General features: G+C 39.8%; 1 protein-coding gene across 2 annotated transcripts in view; it reads left to right on the top strand.

Moving 5' to 3' along the window:
- Positions 1-12,796, top strand: part of CDC42 (cell division cycle 42) — a 46,946-nt gene that overhangs the window by 20,955 nt on the left and 13,195 nt on the right. For both annotated transcript variants that reach the window (XM_037032711.1, XM_037032712.1), the window contains exons 2-3: positions 9,222-9,376; positions 11,870-11,942. In XM_037032711.1, coding sequence (XP_036888606.1) covers positions 9,272-9,376; positions 11,870-11,942 — 178 coding nt within the window. In that variant the 5' untranslated portion in view covers positions 9,222-9,271. The remainder of the gene's footprint in view (positions 1-9,221; positions 9,377-11,869; positions 11,943-12,796) is intronic.

The raw sequence follows: 12,796 nt of genomic DNA, 5'->3' as shown, positions 1-12,796 counted from the left end.
TATGTTATGGTATTTTTTCTCTTGCTGTCCTATAGGAAAGTGGTTCTCCAACTTCATTGTGCGTTAGAATTACATAGGGCTTGGTGAATTCTGATTTATTAGATTTGGGATGGGGCCCAGGAATCTGAATTGTTAATAAACCCAGTTCAAGGTGATTCTGATTTTGGTGCTGGTGGTCTGAGGTGATAATTTTGACATTGCTGGCTAGAAAAGTATAACAGGAAAGAAATTATAAAAGGTAAAAACTGTCAGATTTTTGTTAGTTTGAATGTAGGCAGTGATGATTTGTAAACTAAAAAAGCATTTAATTTGGTATATAAAGATAGTGATAAGTCTGTTCTACCTAAATTATTGTTAATATCAGTTCGTTAACTTGGTTTTAGGGACTGCCTTATAGATAAAAAAGTGATACAGGAAATACAGAAAGAGGACTTCCAGCCAAGATGGAGGTGTAGGTAGACACACTGTGCCTCATCGCACAATCAAAATAAGGACAACAAAAATTTAGAAACAAAATAACAGCCAGAACTGACAGAAAATTGAACTGTATGGAAGTTGGACAGCCAAGGAGCTGAAATAGATACATTCATCCATCCTGTGCAACCCAGGGTCCCAGTGCCACCCAGGGTCCCAGTGCCTGGAAATTAAGCCTCAAAACACCAATTGGAAACACCTGTGGGGGTTGAGGCTCAGAGAGAGACTCCCAGCCTCACAGGAGAGTTCGTTGGAGAGACCCACAGGGTCCTAGAGTGCACAGAAGCTCATCCACTTGGGAATCAGCACCAGAAGGGCCCAGTTTGTTTGTGGGGAGTGGTGGAAGGGACTGAGGTCCAACAGAGAGCATAGTAAGTGCCATTGTTCCCTCCTGTACTCCACCCCCACATACAGCATCACAACCCAGCAACTGGGTTGCCCCACCCTGGTGAACACCTAAGGCTCTGCCCTTTGGTACGTAACAGGTGTGACAAGACAAAAAAAATGGCCGAAATAGAAGAGCAGATCAGAGCTCCAGAAATAATACAACTAAGTGACCGAGAGATAGCCAACCTATCAGATGCACAGTTCAAAGCACTGGTGATCAGGATGTTCACAGAAATGGTTGAATTTGGTCTCAAATTAGATGAAAGAATGAAGGCTAAACTAAGTGAAATGAAGGGAAATGTACAGGGAACCAATAGCGATGGGAAGAAAACTAGGACTCAAATCAATGGAGTGGACCAGAAGGGAGAAACAACCAAACAGAAAAGAAGGAAGAAACAATTCAAAAAAGTGAGGAGAGGTTTAGGAACCTCCAGGACATCTATAACCAGAAGGGGAAGAGGAAGAGCAACAAAGTGCCTAAACTTACATCGTAGATTTCTTCTAATACAAACTGTGTTATATCTGTACGCTTTACCTCAATAGTTAGAAGTTTCCTGGTGGCCAGAATGATCTCATTTTTAACATTTTCTTATTTACTGGTGTCAGAGAGGGAGAGAGGTACTGTATTTAAGATTTCAACTCCATAAACAACCACTACAGTGTTTTAAGACTATTTTTTCTGAATGGTCTCCTGAAAACAATTTACTTTGGTGGAATTTCCAGCTATATCTATTTAAATTATTTGTTCTTTAATACTGTTATTAATGGTAGCTTTCTTTGGAATATTTTAGAAAAGCTCTTTCTCCATCACAGCTTGTAAAAGTTTGTGATTTAGCCATACAACAGTCATATTCATTTCTTTAATCAGGGAAACTCTTTGTCTCAAATTCTTCTTTTTCTTATTTCCTAGGAAATTTTAATGAAAATTTCAAGAAACAGTAGCTTAACAACAACAAAAATTGATAGTTCTTCCTTCACTAGAAGTCAAGTTTATAAGCAGCCTATTGATTTTGTATTTGCTTATTAGTATGGGTTATAAGTCTTAAAAGTGAATATCAGATACAAAATGAAGACAAGGAACTTTATATTTAGGGATGACAATTACTTTGACTTCAACCACAATTGCAACTTAAAAACGCCATTTATCTTAGGTACTTATGAGACCAAACCTCAAAAGTGGTCAAGTTTACTACCAAATATTAATATAATTTTATGGATTCTAAGACATTTTGTCTCACACTAACACCTCTGAATTAGGATGTCTTTTAAAATCATTGTCTTAGAGTCCATGAAAGATAGTAGCCAGGATTTCAGTTCTGCTTCTGTGACTATCCAAAATGCTAGGGACTTAATGAGAGGGAGGGTTCTTTCTTTCCTGTATAAAAGTCCTAGAAGGCAATCCAGGGTTGGCTCCTCCTATTGTGTTATCCTTTTTTTTTTAAGGGTTTATTTATTTATTTTTTAAGTGAGGGAAAGGGAGGGAGAAAGGGAAAGAAACATCAGTGTGTGGTTGCCTCTGGCATGCCCCCAAGTGGGGACCTCACCTGCAATCCATGCATGTGCCCTGACTGGGAATAGAATTGATGACCTTTCAGTTCCCAGGCTGGCACTCATTCCACTGAGCCACACCAGCCACTGCTCATTCTTAACATGTAATTTCTATCTGTGGGTTAGTATGAGTGTTTCAGCTCCCAACATCATGTCTGGGACTGGGACAGGGGAGACTCTACTGTTTGCTTTCAAGGCATGTGTTGAAAGTTGCATCACTTCCACTCCCATCCAAAATTTAGTCACTGTGGTCACCTCTAGCTGCAAAGGAATTTGGGAAATATGGTATTTACTAAGTGCCATATACTTAGGTAAATAAGTAATTCTTTTACTAAAGAAGAAAGGATTGGCAGACAGCTAGCAGTCTGCCACAGTGATCAAACATTACTGTCTGCCCAGTGTTTATGATTAAACTCTACATAAACAAATTACCTTGGTGATGACTAGGACAAATAGAATGTGCGAGAAAGTGAACCTGAAATAGATTTGAAGACATCTGGGAAAAATCTATCGAAGGCTTTTTTTTTAGGAGAACATTATCTTGTTTTTCAGAGGTGGAGTGAGGAACCATGAGAAGACAACTATTCACATTTTCTCTTTGTTATTAAGTAAAAGACATTCTAGAATAATTCTCTATAATTAATTTAGTACTGAGTGTGGTTGATTATTTAGTTTAGGGATCAAGATCCTTAACCTTTAATGCTTTACTAGTATGAGTGCTTCTTTAGTACATTATAGGGGAATGAGAAGGCAAAGGATAAAAGGAGGTTAGATAAAGAAAAATGTAATCAAGATGGTTTTGATGAGGAATGGGAAAGTATTTCCTGTAGTTATTTACTCCTAATATATATACAGATGTTAACAGATAAATTTACAACATTTATGAATTATTTTGATTGAGGGTTATGGAGGGTACCCTAGAAGCATATAGATAGGCATGACATCCAACCCAGAGTTAGATGGTTCTATGACATTTTTACGTTTAATGAAATGGCAGCTCTAGCCGATAAGAAATTATAGCTCCTTTAGAGGTGAAATAGTACTTTATCTTAAGATGTAGGTATATAGAGGATAGTGTTTCTTTTTTATTCTTTCAGAAAAACTGTTAAAGTAACTCTGAGATGGCATTTATCCTAATTTCATAGATGCCAAAATGTGGGGGAAAACATAGCTGGTAATGATTGTAAGCCTTGAGTAAAGACATGTTCCGATTTTAGAGATTTAAAAAAAAAAACCTATTTATTTATTTATTTTTAGAGGGAAAGGGAGAAAGAGAGGGAGAGAAACTGATGTTTGAAGCATGCATCAGTTGCTCTTTTTTTAAAGATTTTATTTATTTATCTTTAGAGGGGAAGGGAAGGAGAGAGGGAGAGAAATATTAATGTATGGTTGCCTCTTGTGCGTCCCTTGCTGGGAACTGGCCTGCAACCCAGGCATGTGCCCTGACTGGGAATTGAACCGTGATCCTTTGGTTCGCAGGCCCGCGTTCAATCCACTGAGCTACACCAGCCAGGGCCATCATTTGCTTCTTGCACGCCCACCCGCAATTTGGGAACTGGCCCGCAACTGGGGACCTGGCTGAAACCTTGTGCCCTGACTGGGAACCAGAGAGAGACCTTTCAATTTATAGGCTGGCACTCAATCCACTGAGGCACACCAGGCAGGGTTGATTTTGGAGATGTCTTAAAGAGAAAATAAGCATCTCAGGATTGATGAAACATAATAAATCTTTGGTGCATTTGTAGTCAATAGCTTCTTCAAATGGAGGACTACTGTAAGAGAAGTTGAAGTGATTATATCTGTTTATAAGTCAGTATGGAGTGATTTGACTTTTTCATTGTAAATGTAGGTTTCTAATGTCATGAATATGGAGTGATTTGACTTTTTCATTGTAAGAATGTAGGTTTTGGCCTGTTTATGCCATGAATATTAGAAATTAGGCAACCTAGTGCTAAAACAGCTGCTGAGGGGAGGGAGCTGTTTTAGCAGAGCTGAATACCCTGATCTTTGTCCAGTATTCTCATGTTGCTTAACTATTTCAGGGTGGTGGTGGTGCTCTGCTGCTTGTTGTTTATAGTCTGAGTAACTGTATCTCTAAGCTTGGATATATGGACAATTCTTTAAAGCAATGGCCTTTATATTGCAGTCTAGTACATGTAACATGTATACATACAACATGTGTACACATACGACTGAAAGAAAAGTTTCACTAAATGCTTCACACACTAAATGGGGTTCATTCTGAACTAGAAATAGCCTCTTTCATTATAATATGCTGCTTTTTATACCACTTTGAACTTTTTTAAAGTATATTTTATTGTTTATGCTATTAGTTCTCCCAATTTTCCCTCCTTTATCCCCCTTCGCCCTGTACCCCCTAACACTCCAGCATTCCCCCGACCCTTAGTTCATGTTCATGGGTTGTACATATAAGTTCTTTGAATTCTCTGTTTCCTATACCACTTTTGACCTCTTCCCATCTATTTTATGCCTACCAATTATACTTCTTCCCTGTATCTTTCCCCCCTAGTCCTCCCCTCCCCACTGGAAACCTTCCATGTGATGTTCATTTCTCTGATTCTATTCCTTTTCTAGTTGTTTGCTTAGTTTTTGTTTTCATTGTTTTTCTTTTTTAGGATCATTTGTTGATAGTTGTGAGTTTGTTGTCATTTTACTGTTCATAGCTTTTGATCTTCTTCAATTTCTTAGATAAGTCCCTTTAACATTTCATATAATAAGGGCTTGGTGATGATGAACTTCTTTAAGTTGACCTTATCTGAGAAGCACTTTATCTGCCCTTCCATTCTAAATGATAGCTTTGCTAGATAGAGTAATCTTGGATGTAGGTCCTGGCCTTTCATGACTTCAAATACTTTTTTCCAGCCCCTTCTTGCCTGCAAGGTTTCTTTTGAGAAATCAGCTGGTAGCCTTATGGGCACTCCTTTGTAGGTAACTCCTTTCCTTTCCTCTCTTCTTGCTGCTTTTAAGATCCTCTCTTTATCTTTAATCTTGGGTAATTTGATGATGTGCCTTGGTGTGTTCCTCCTTGGGTCCAACTTCTTTGGGACTCTCTGGGCTTCCTAGAATCTATTTCCTTCTCCAGATTGGGGAAGTTTTCCTTCATTATTTGTTCACATAAGTTTTCAATTCCTTGCTGCTGTTCTTCTCATTCTGGCATCCTTATAATTCAGATATTGGAACATTTAAAGTTGTCCCAGAGGTTCCTAAGTCTCTCTTCATTTTTTTTGAATTCTTGTTTCTTCATTCTGTTCTGGTTGGATGTTTATGTCTTCCCTTTGTTTCAGATCGTTGATTTGAGCCCTGGTTTCCTTTCTGTCACTGTTGGTTCTCCGAATATTTTGCTTTATTTCACTCTGGGTATCTTTCATTTTTCGACCAACCTCAGTGAGTTCTGTGAGCATTTTGATTACTAGGGCTTTAAGCTCTCCATCAGGTTAGTTGGCTATCTCCTCATCTCTTGGCTCTCTTTCTGGAGTTTTGCTCTGTTCTTTCATTTGGGCCCTATTTCTTTCTCTTGGCACACCTGTTAAGTTGTAAGAGGGCGGGGCCTTAGGTCTTTATTCACCCAGGCAGGGCAGCCCTCCTTGCCGTGCTTCCAGGTTGCCTGTGGGGGAGGGGCCAGAGAGGGAACAATGCAGCTCTGCTGGACTGTAGCCCCACTTTCCAGTGGACTCTCGTGTGAATTGGGAGTTTAGTTTCTCTGACTGCAGCAACGCCCCGGCCGTAGTCCACAGTCAGCTCTGGACTGACTCAGTTTCCCTGTTCAGTCAGCCCCGCCTGCACTATTGTCACCTCAGTCACCTACTTCTGCATGGCCTGCCTGGCACCTTGTGTGGATTCTTTTCATTGGCCCGTCTTACTGGCCTGGTTGGTCTGATTGACTGTTTCGTTTGTTTTCTTTTTTTAAAGATTTTATTTATTTATTTTAGAGAGAAGGGAAGGGAAGGAGAGAGGGAGAGAAACATCAGTGTGTGGTTGCCCCTCACGTGCCCCCAACTGGGCACCTGGCCTGCAACCCAGGCATGTGCCCCAACCGGCCCCACATGAGCATCGAACCATGGACCCTTCGGTTTTCAGGCCCTTGCTCAATCCACTGAGCCACACCAGGGCTGGTTGACTGTTTCTTTAATTTCTTGGTTGTCAGAGTTCCATGTAGTTTGATTTCCTGGCACTTACGGTTATTTATTGATTTTAGATTGGTTGTTACCCTTTTTTTTGGTTGTGTGAGAAAGTGAAGGATTTCTATCTATGCCTTTATCTTGGTTAGAACTCTGAACTTTTTCTTTTAAAATATATTTTATTGATTATACCATTACAGTTGTTCTATTCCCCCCCTTCATTCCCCTCCACCTGCACACTCCCTCCCCCACCATTCTCCCCCCCTTAGTTTATAACCACGTATCTCAAGTTCTTTAGATTCTGCATTTCCCCTACTATTCTTGCCCTCCCCCCTATCTATTTTCTACCTACCCTCTTTGCTATTTTCTGTACCTTCTCCCTCCTTCTCCTCCTCCCACTCCCCTGTTGCTAACCCTCCATGTGTTCTTCATTTCTATGGTTCCACTTCTGATCTAGCTGTCCTCTAGGTTTGCTTTTGTTTTAGGTGTGGTTATTAATAACTGTGAGTTTGCTGTCCTTTCACTGTTCATATTTTTCATCTTCTTTTTCTTACAAAAGTCGCTTTAGCATTTCATATAATAAAGGCTTGGTGATGATGAACTCCTTGAACTTGATCTTATCTGAGAAGCACTTTATCTGTCCTTCCATTCTAAATGAAAGTTTTGCTGGATAAAGCAATCTTGGCTGTAGGTCTTTGGATTTCATGACTTAGAATACTTCTTTCCAGCCCCTTCTTGCCTGTAAGGTCTCTTTTGAGAAATCCACTGACAGTCTGATGGGTACTCCTTTGTAGGTGACTGTCCCCTTATCTCTTGCTGCTTCTAGGATTCTCTCCTTCATTTTAGTCTTGGCTAATGTAATTATGATGTGCCTTGGTGTATTCCTTCTTGGGTCCAACTTCTTTGGGACTCTCTGAGCGTCCTGGATTTCCTGGAAGTCTATTTCCTTTGCCAGGCTGGGGAAGTTCTCCTTTATTATCTGTTCAAATAAGTTTTCCACTGGTGGCTGTTTCTTTCCCCCTTCTGGTACCCCTATAATCCGGATGTTGGAACGTTTAAAGATGTCCTGGAGGTTCCTAAGCCTCTCCTCATTTTTTTGAATTCTCATTTCTTCATTCCTTTCTGGTTGGATGTTTCATTCTTCCTTCTGGTCCATTCCATTGATCTGAGTCCCAGTTTCCTTTCCATCGCTATTGGTTTCCTGGACATCTCCCTTCATTTCAATTAGTTTAGCCTTCATATGTTCCTCTAATTTGTGACTATAATCCACCAGTTCTGTGAGCATCCTGATAAACAGTGTCTTGAATTGTGCTTCTGAGAGAGGCTGGCAATTTCTCGGTCGCTTAGAGTTATCGGCTCTGGGACTTTGAGTTCTTCTTGCGCCATCTTTTGGGCTGTTTGTGCCTGTTACATAGCAGGATCGGAGCCCTAGGTGTTCACTAGAGCAGGGCAACTAAGTCGCTGGGTTGTGACGCTGTATGTGGGGGCGGGGTCAACGAGGAACAATGGCGGTCCTGTCTGCAGTCTCCTGCCGCAGCCCCCACAGGTGCGGCAGCTGCCACCGTCACTGGGCCCACGCGTTTCGTCCCACTGCACACGAGTGTGCCACTGCCGTCAGCCCTCGCCACCTGGGGCCTGCATGGTCCGTCTCACTGTGCAAGAATGTGCGACCGATGTCAGTCTGCCCAACACCCTGACTGGGTCCGGACCACTTGCGTGCCTGGGTCTGGGGATCTTTTCTGCCCGACCCTGCTCCACTGCTGGCTCCGCCCCTCTTACTGTCCCCATTGAACGGTTAGTGGTTGTCGGACTTCCGTATAATTCAGTTCTCTGTTTTATGGCTATGTCTTTGTTCTCCAAACCTTTGTTGTATTAAAACTTGGTTGTGGGAGAAGGCACAGTGTTTCCACCTATGCCTCCATCTTGGCGGAAGTCCTCAGAACTCTGAACTTTAAAAAAAAGATTTCATTTATTTTTAGAGAGAAGGGAGGGGAGGGAGAAGGAGAGGAAGAGAAACATCAGTGTGAGAGAAACATGGATCAGTTGCTTCTTGTACACGCCCTGACTGGGCACCTAATCTGTAACCCAGGCATTCGCAACCCAGGAGAATGCCCTGACTGGGGATCGAACTGGCAACCTTTAGCTTTCTGGAGTGATGTCCAGTCATCTGAGCCACACCAGTCAGGGTGACCACTTTGAAGTTGTGTGTTTTTTTTTGTTTTGTTTTGTTTTGTTTTAGATTTTATCTATTTACTTTTAGAGAGAGGGGACGGGAAGGAGAAAGAGAGGGAGAGAATTAATGTGTGAGAGATTGATCAGTTGCCTCTCGAATACCCCTCCCCAACTGGGGACCTGGCCAGCAACCCAGGCATGTGCCCTGACTGGGAATCGAAATGATGACTTTTCTGTTTACAGGCTGGTGCTGAGTCCACTGAGCAACACCAGTCGGGGCTGAACTTATTTAAGTGGAAACATCCAAACATCAGCAACTTGACTCTTATTTATTATTGTGACTTTGAGCAAGTCACTGTTTCTGTTTACATCCTTTAAGTCTGGTGGTTGGGCTGCTTGTTCTGTTTTTGCTTTGAACGAGTGAACCTGTTGCTAGGTGAAGAAAGAAAATACATAAATATTCACAAATAAATACAACAAATATCTTGAATCGTTTTGTAGGTCATCCAAGGATTTGAAATATTAAAAGTGGATAGAAAACTGTTTCAGCAATGCAGACAATTAAGTGCGTTGTCGTGGGTGATGGTGCCGTTGGTAAAACATGTCTCCTGATATCCTACACGACAAACAAATTTCCATCTGAGTATGTACCAACTGTAAGTATAAAGGCTTTCATCTGTTAGTGAAACATAACATAATTTGATATCCCTTTGCAAACTCTCTGTGTGTACTGAAATATTTCTGTTGTCTGCCCTTGTTTCCTGTTTTTAAAGATCTTGACTTCTCATGGGTAAATTATATACACTTTAAAATTAAACAGCTGAAAAATCAGTGGAAAGTCAGAAGGGGTGACACAAGGGTTTGCAAGAAGTGCTGGGAGGCAAAACTCCAATAGATGGTCTCAGTTTGGAGAAGTATGCTCTACATCTTGGAATGAGGTGACTTTTTTTTTTTTTTTTAAATATCTTGGCCAATGATTAATCAGTGTTGGAGGACTTCTGGGATGTTTTTTGGGGTCTTGTAACGTCAGAGAAAGTAGTGTGACTACATTTACTCTTCTGAGGGGGAGTAGAAAAGAATCTTTTGGAACCGTTAGCTTAGCACTAATGGGGCTCCAAACTGGTTTTTAGGGGTGGAGAACACCAAAGGAGCCTTTGGGGGTCCTCTCCCACAGATGTTTTTATTAGCTTCTTGGAAGAGTAGAGGGAACACGGGAATAACAAAGATAATGAAGTGAGACCGTGAGACAAGAAGAATGTATTTGAGGATCCAGTGTTTGTCCCAACCCGGGATACAATAATTATGTTAAACATAGATGTTTATTCAGTGGTGAGATGGGCGTCGGGTTGGCTTGGCCTGACAACATCCATCTCTGTTAGGTCAGCTGTTTTAGGGGTTATGAAGCCCTGTGTAGAATAGTATGGGATTAATATTTTTTGTAAGTAAAAAGAAAGAAAATATACACGTTCTTTAGATTAATCTTCAGGGACATGAGCATTGTTAAGAGGATAAATTATTTAAGGCTTGGTAATTATTTTTAATTGGAATTGATAGTCTATAATGTCCCAAGGGAGGTAAAGAGAATGAGGTAGGCCAAGGTTGTATAGTGGAAGTTAGGTTTCTCGGAGGGGTAAATTTGAAGGTATAATTAAATATAAAATCATAGTTTTCTGTTGGCCCATTGGACGACATTGTAAGTGAAAGAAATTCTGAGGTTGAAAGGGACTTTTAGGGGACTTTTAGTGGTACATGGATCTTACTTCAGAGGGAGGGCAGTTATCAGAATTTTTGTGTTTCTGTCTTCATAAATATTATTTTCTTGTAAACACTTGAGTCTGTTTTATGACTTTGTTAGGCGTTCTGTTTAAGGCGGACTTGTGGGTGCTTTATATTTGTCTTTGTATGTGGAATCTCTGAAAAGGTTTAGTTATGACTTAAAATAACCTGTATGGTTTGAGAACTTAACCACATTAGTTACATTTCCGTGTTCTTGTTATCAAGAATTGACTTGCCTTGAACTACCAATTCTCCATGTCCTTGCTTCCTCTCTTGTTTATAGTTAAACAAGCTCCTAACTTACTAAAACGTGAATCAGAAAATTAGTGTTAGATAACTAAAAGGCTAAACAGGGCTAATTTTAAAATGTAGTATCCTCTTAATTGGAAAGCATTGTTTTTTAATTAATTAATTAAATTAATTCAGAGGCGTTCATGAATTAGTGCTGAGTCTTTTTCCATATAGCACTGTTATCTCCCATTTTCACAAATAAATTAGTACACCCATGTTAGTATAGATTGAGTTTGTCATGGGTTTTACAGTCTATTTACAAATAAAACTTCTAGTCAAAGAAAGTATCTTAGGTCATGTGGTTTGTACATGACAAAAACCAAGTTAAAACCAAGTTAATGAACTGATATTAACAATAATTTAGGTAGAACAGACTTAATCATTATCTTTATATCCCAAATTAAATGCTTTTTTAGTTTACAAGTCATCACTGCCTACATTCAAACTAACAAAAATCTGACAGTTTTTACCTTTTATAATTTCTTTCCTATTATACTTTTCCAGCCAATAACGTAAATTTTATTCATGAAATCCTAGCAAATAATCTTCTAGGCTTTTACTGTGTACTTACCTAGATTACCTTGAGGAAACCCTTATTCTCTCTAATGGGCCTGTTGGCACAAGGCTCTTCTTATCTTGAACCCTGAAGGAAAAAGATTATCATGGATCTAGGAGCTTTTAATTGTAGATTAAGAGGAAATGGTCTATGAAGAAATAATTTTTCAGAAACGAGATTGAACATCAGATTTCGAGACAGATTAAACTACTGTCTCAAAACTTTCAAACTTGAACAGCATTATTTTGTATAGCTAGGGATTCTGCTCCTGTGACCTCTCTAACCCTTCTGTGGCTTTTATCCAGTCTGCTGGGCAGAGCAGGCGTTCCAGAACACATCCCCTATCGCTTTTTCCGAAAACTGGGTAGCTCGTTGAAGGGCTTGGTTGGCAAGGTTGGTTATGTAAGGAAGATGTGAGCTCAGAGGAGAATATATCTTAGAAGAAAACATTGCCTTATCGTAAGAATTATCCTATCTTATTCTGACCATCCCCTTGCACACTAACAGTGTATTTTTGTGTTTTTAGGTTTTTGACAACTATGCAGTCACAGTTATGATTGGTGGAGAGCCATATACTCTTGGACTTTTTGATACTGCAGGTGAAAACTTGATGTCTTGATGTCTTTTATAATGTTTTGGTGTGTAGCTATTACAGTTGCTGGTTTTTTTGTTTTGGAAATTTTTTTGGAAACTAGCATATTAGCAAACCACTTGCCTGTTTAAAAAATGGTTTAGCAGGATTGAATATTATGATGGTTTTTGCCTGACCAAGAGGCAGTCCCAGGCCTGGAATAGCAAATAGGAGTTAGGAGTACCCTGGATGGATGGTGAGGAAAGAGATAAAGCAGGCTGAGAGCAGAGTCTATAGACACATGGTGTTGTCACTCCATGAAATTTGAAGGCTTATTTAATGTGTGCTTGTATAATATATGTACAGGTAGCTTTCTATAACACACAGCTTGTTATTGTATACTACATTCGAAAGTATTTTGAGCGTGATCTTGTGTCTAGCTTATAGTATTGACATTTGTGTGCCTCTCTGGTCACAACAGTAAATTCTTGCTTGTGAGTTCCCCACAGTTATTTTGTGCATATGTTTTCTTTTTCCTTGCATATGTTTTGCTACTGTGTGTATAGTTTTAAATTTAGCTTTTTTTATGTAACATGTTTATCATAGGCTCTTTCCCATGTTGTAGAATCATCACCCCACTACCAGTTCTTTATGTCAAAATTTAAGTGTTGCTCTTAATTATAGAGATGCAGGTTTTATTTATTATATGTAAAAAATATATAGATCAGCAAAAGGAGAAAATGAAGAGGCATTTATATCCAGAGACAATCACATCTTAGTGTCCTCAACAGAGCTATTCTTTCACATTTATTATTTTTATATACAGGAGAAAAAGGATATTCTCCTCCTCCCTATCCTGTACCTGCCCTTTTCTTTTAAAAA

This window comes from Sturnira hondurensis, unplaced genomic scaffold (assembly GCF_014824575.4).
Source record: "Sturnira hondurensis isolate 20B ecotype Veracruz unplaced genomic scaffold, ASM1482457v3 Scaffold0021555, whole genome shotgun sequence".
Lineage (NCBI taxonomy): Eukaryota > Metazoa > Chordata > Mammalia > Chiroptera > Phyllostomidae > Sturnira > Sturnira hondurensis.
The sequence above is the reverse complement of the archived record's forward strand: the minus strand, read 5'-3'. Positions and strand labels throughout refer to the sequence as shown.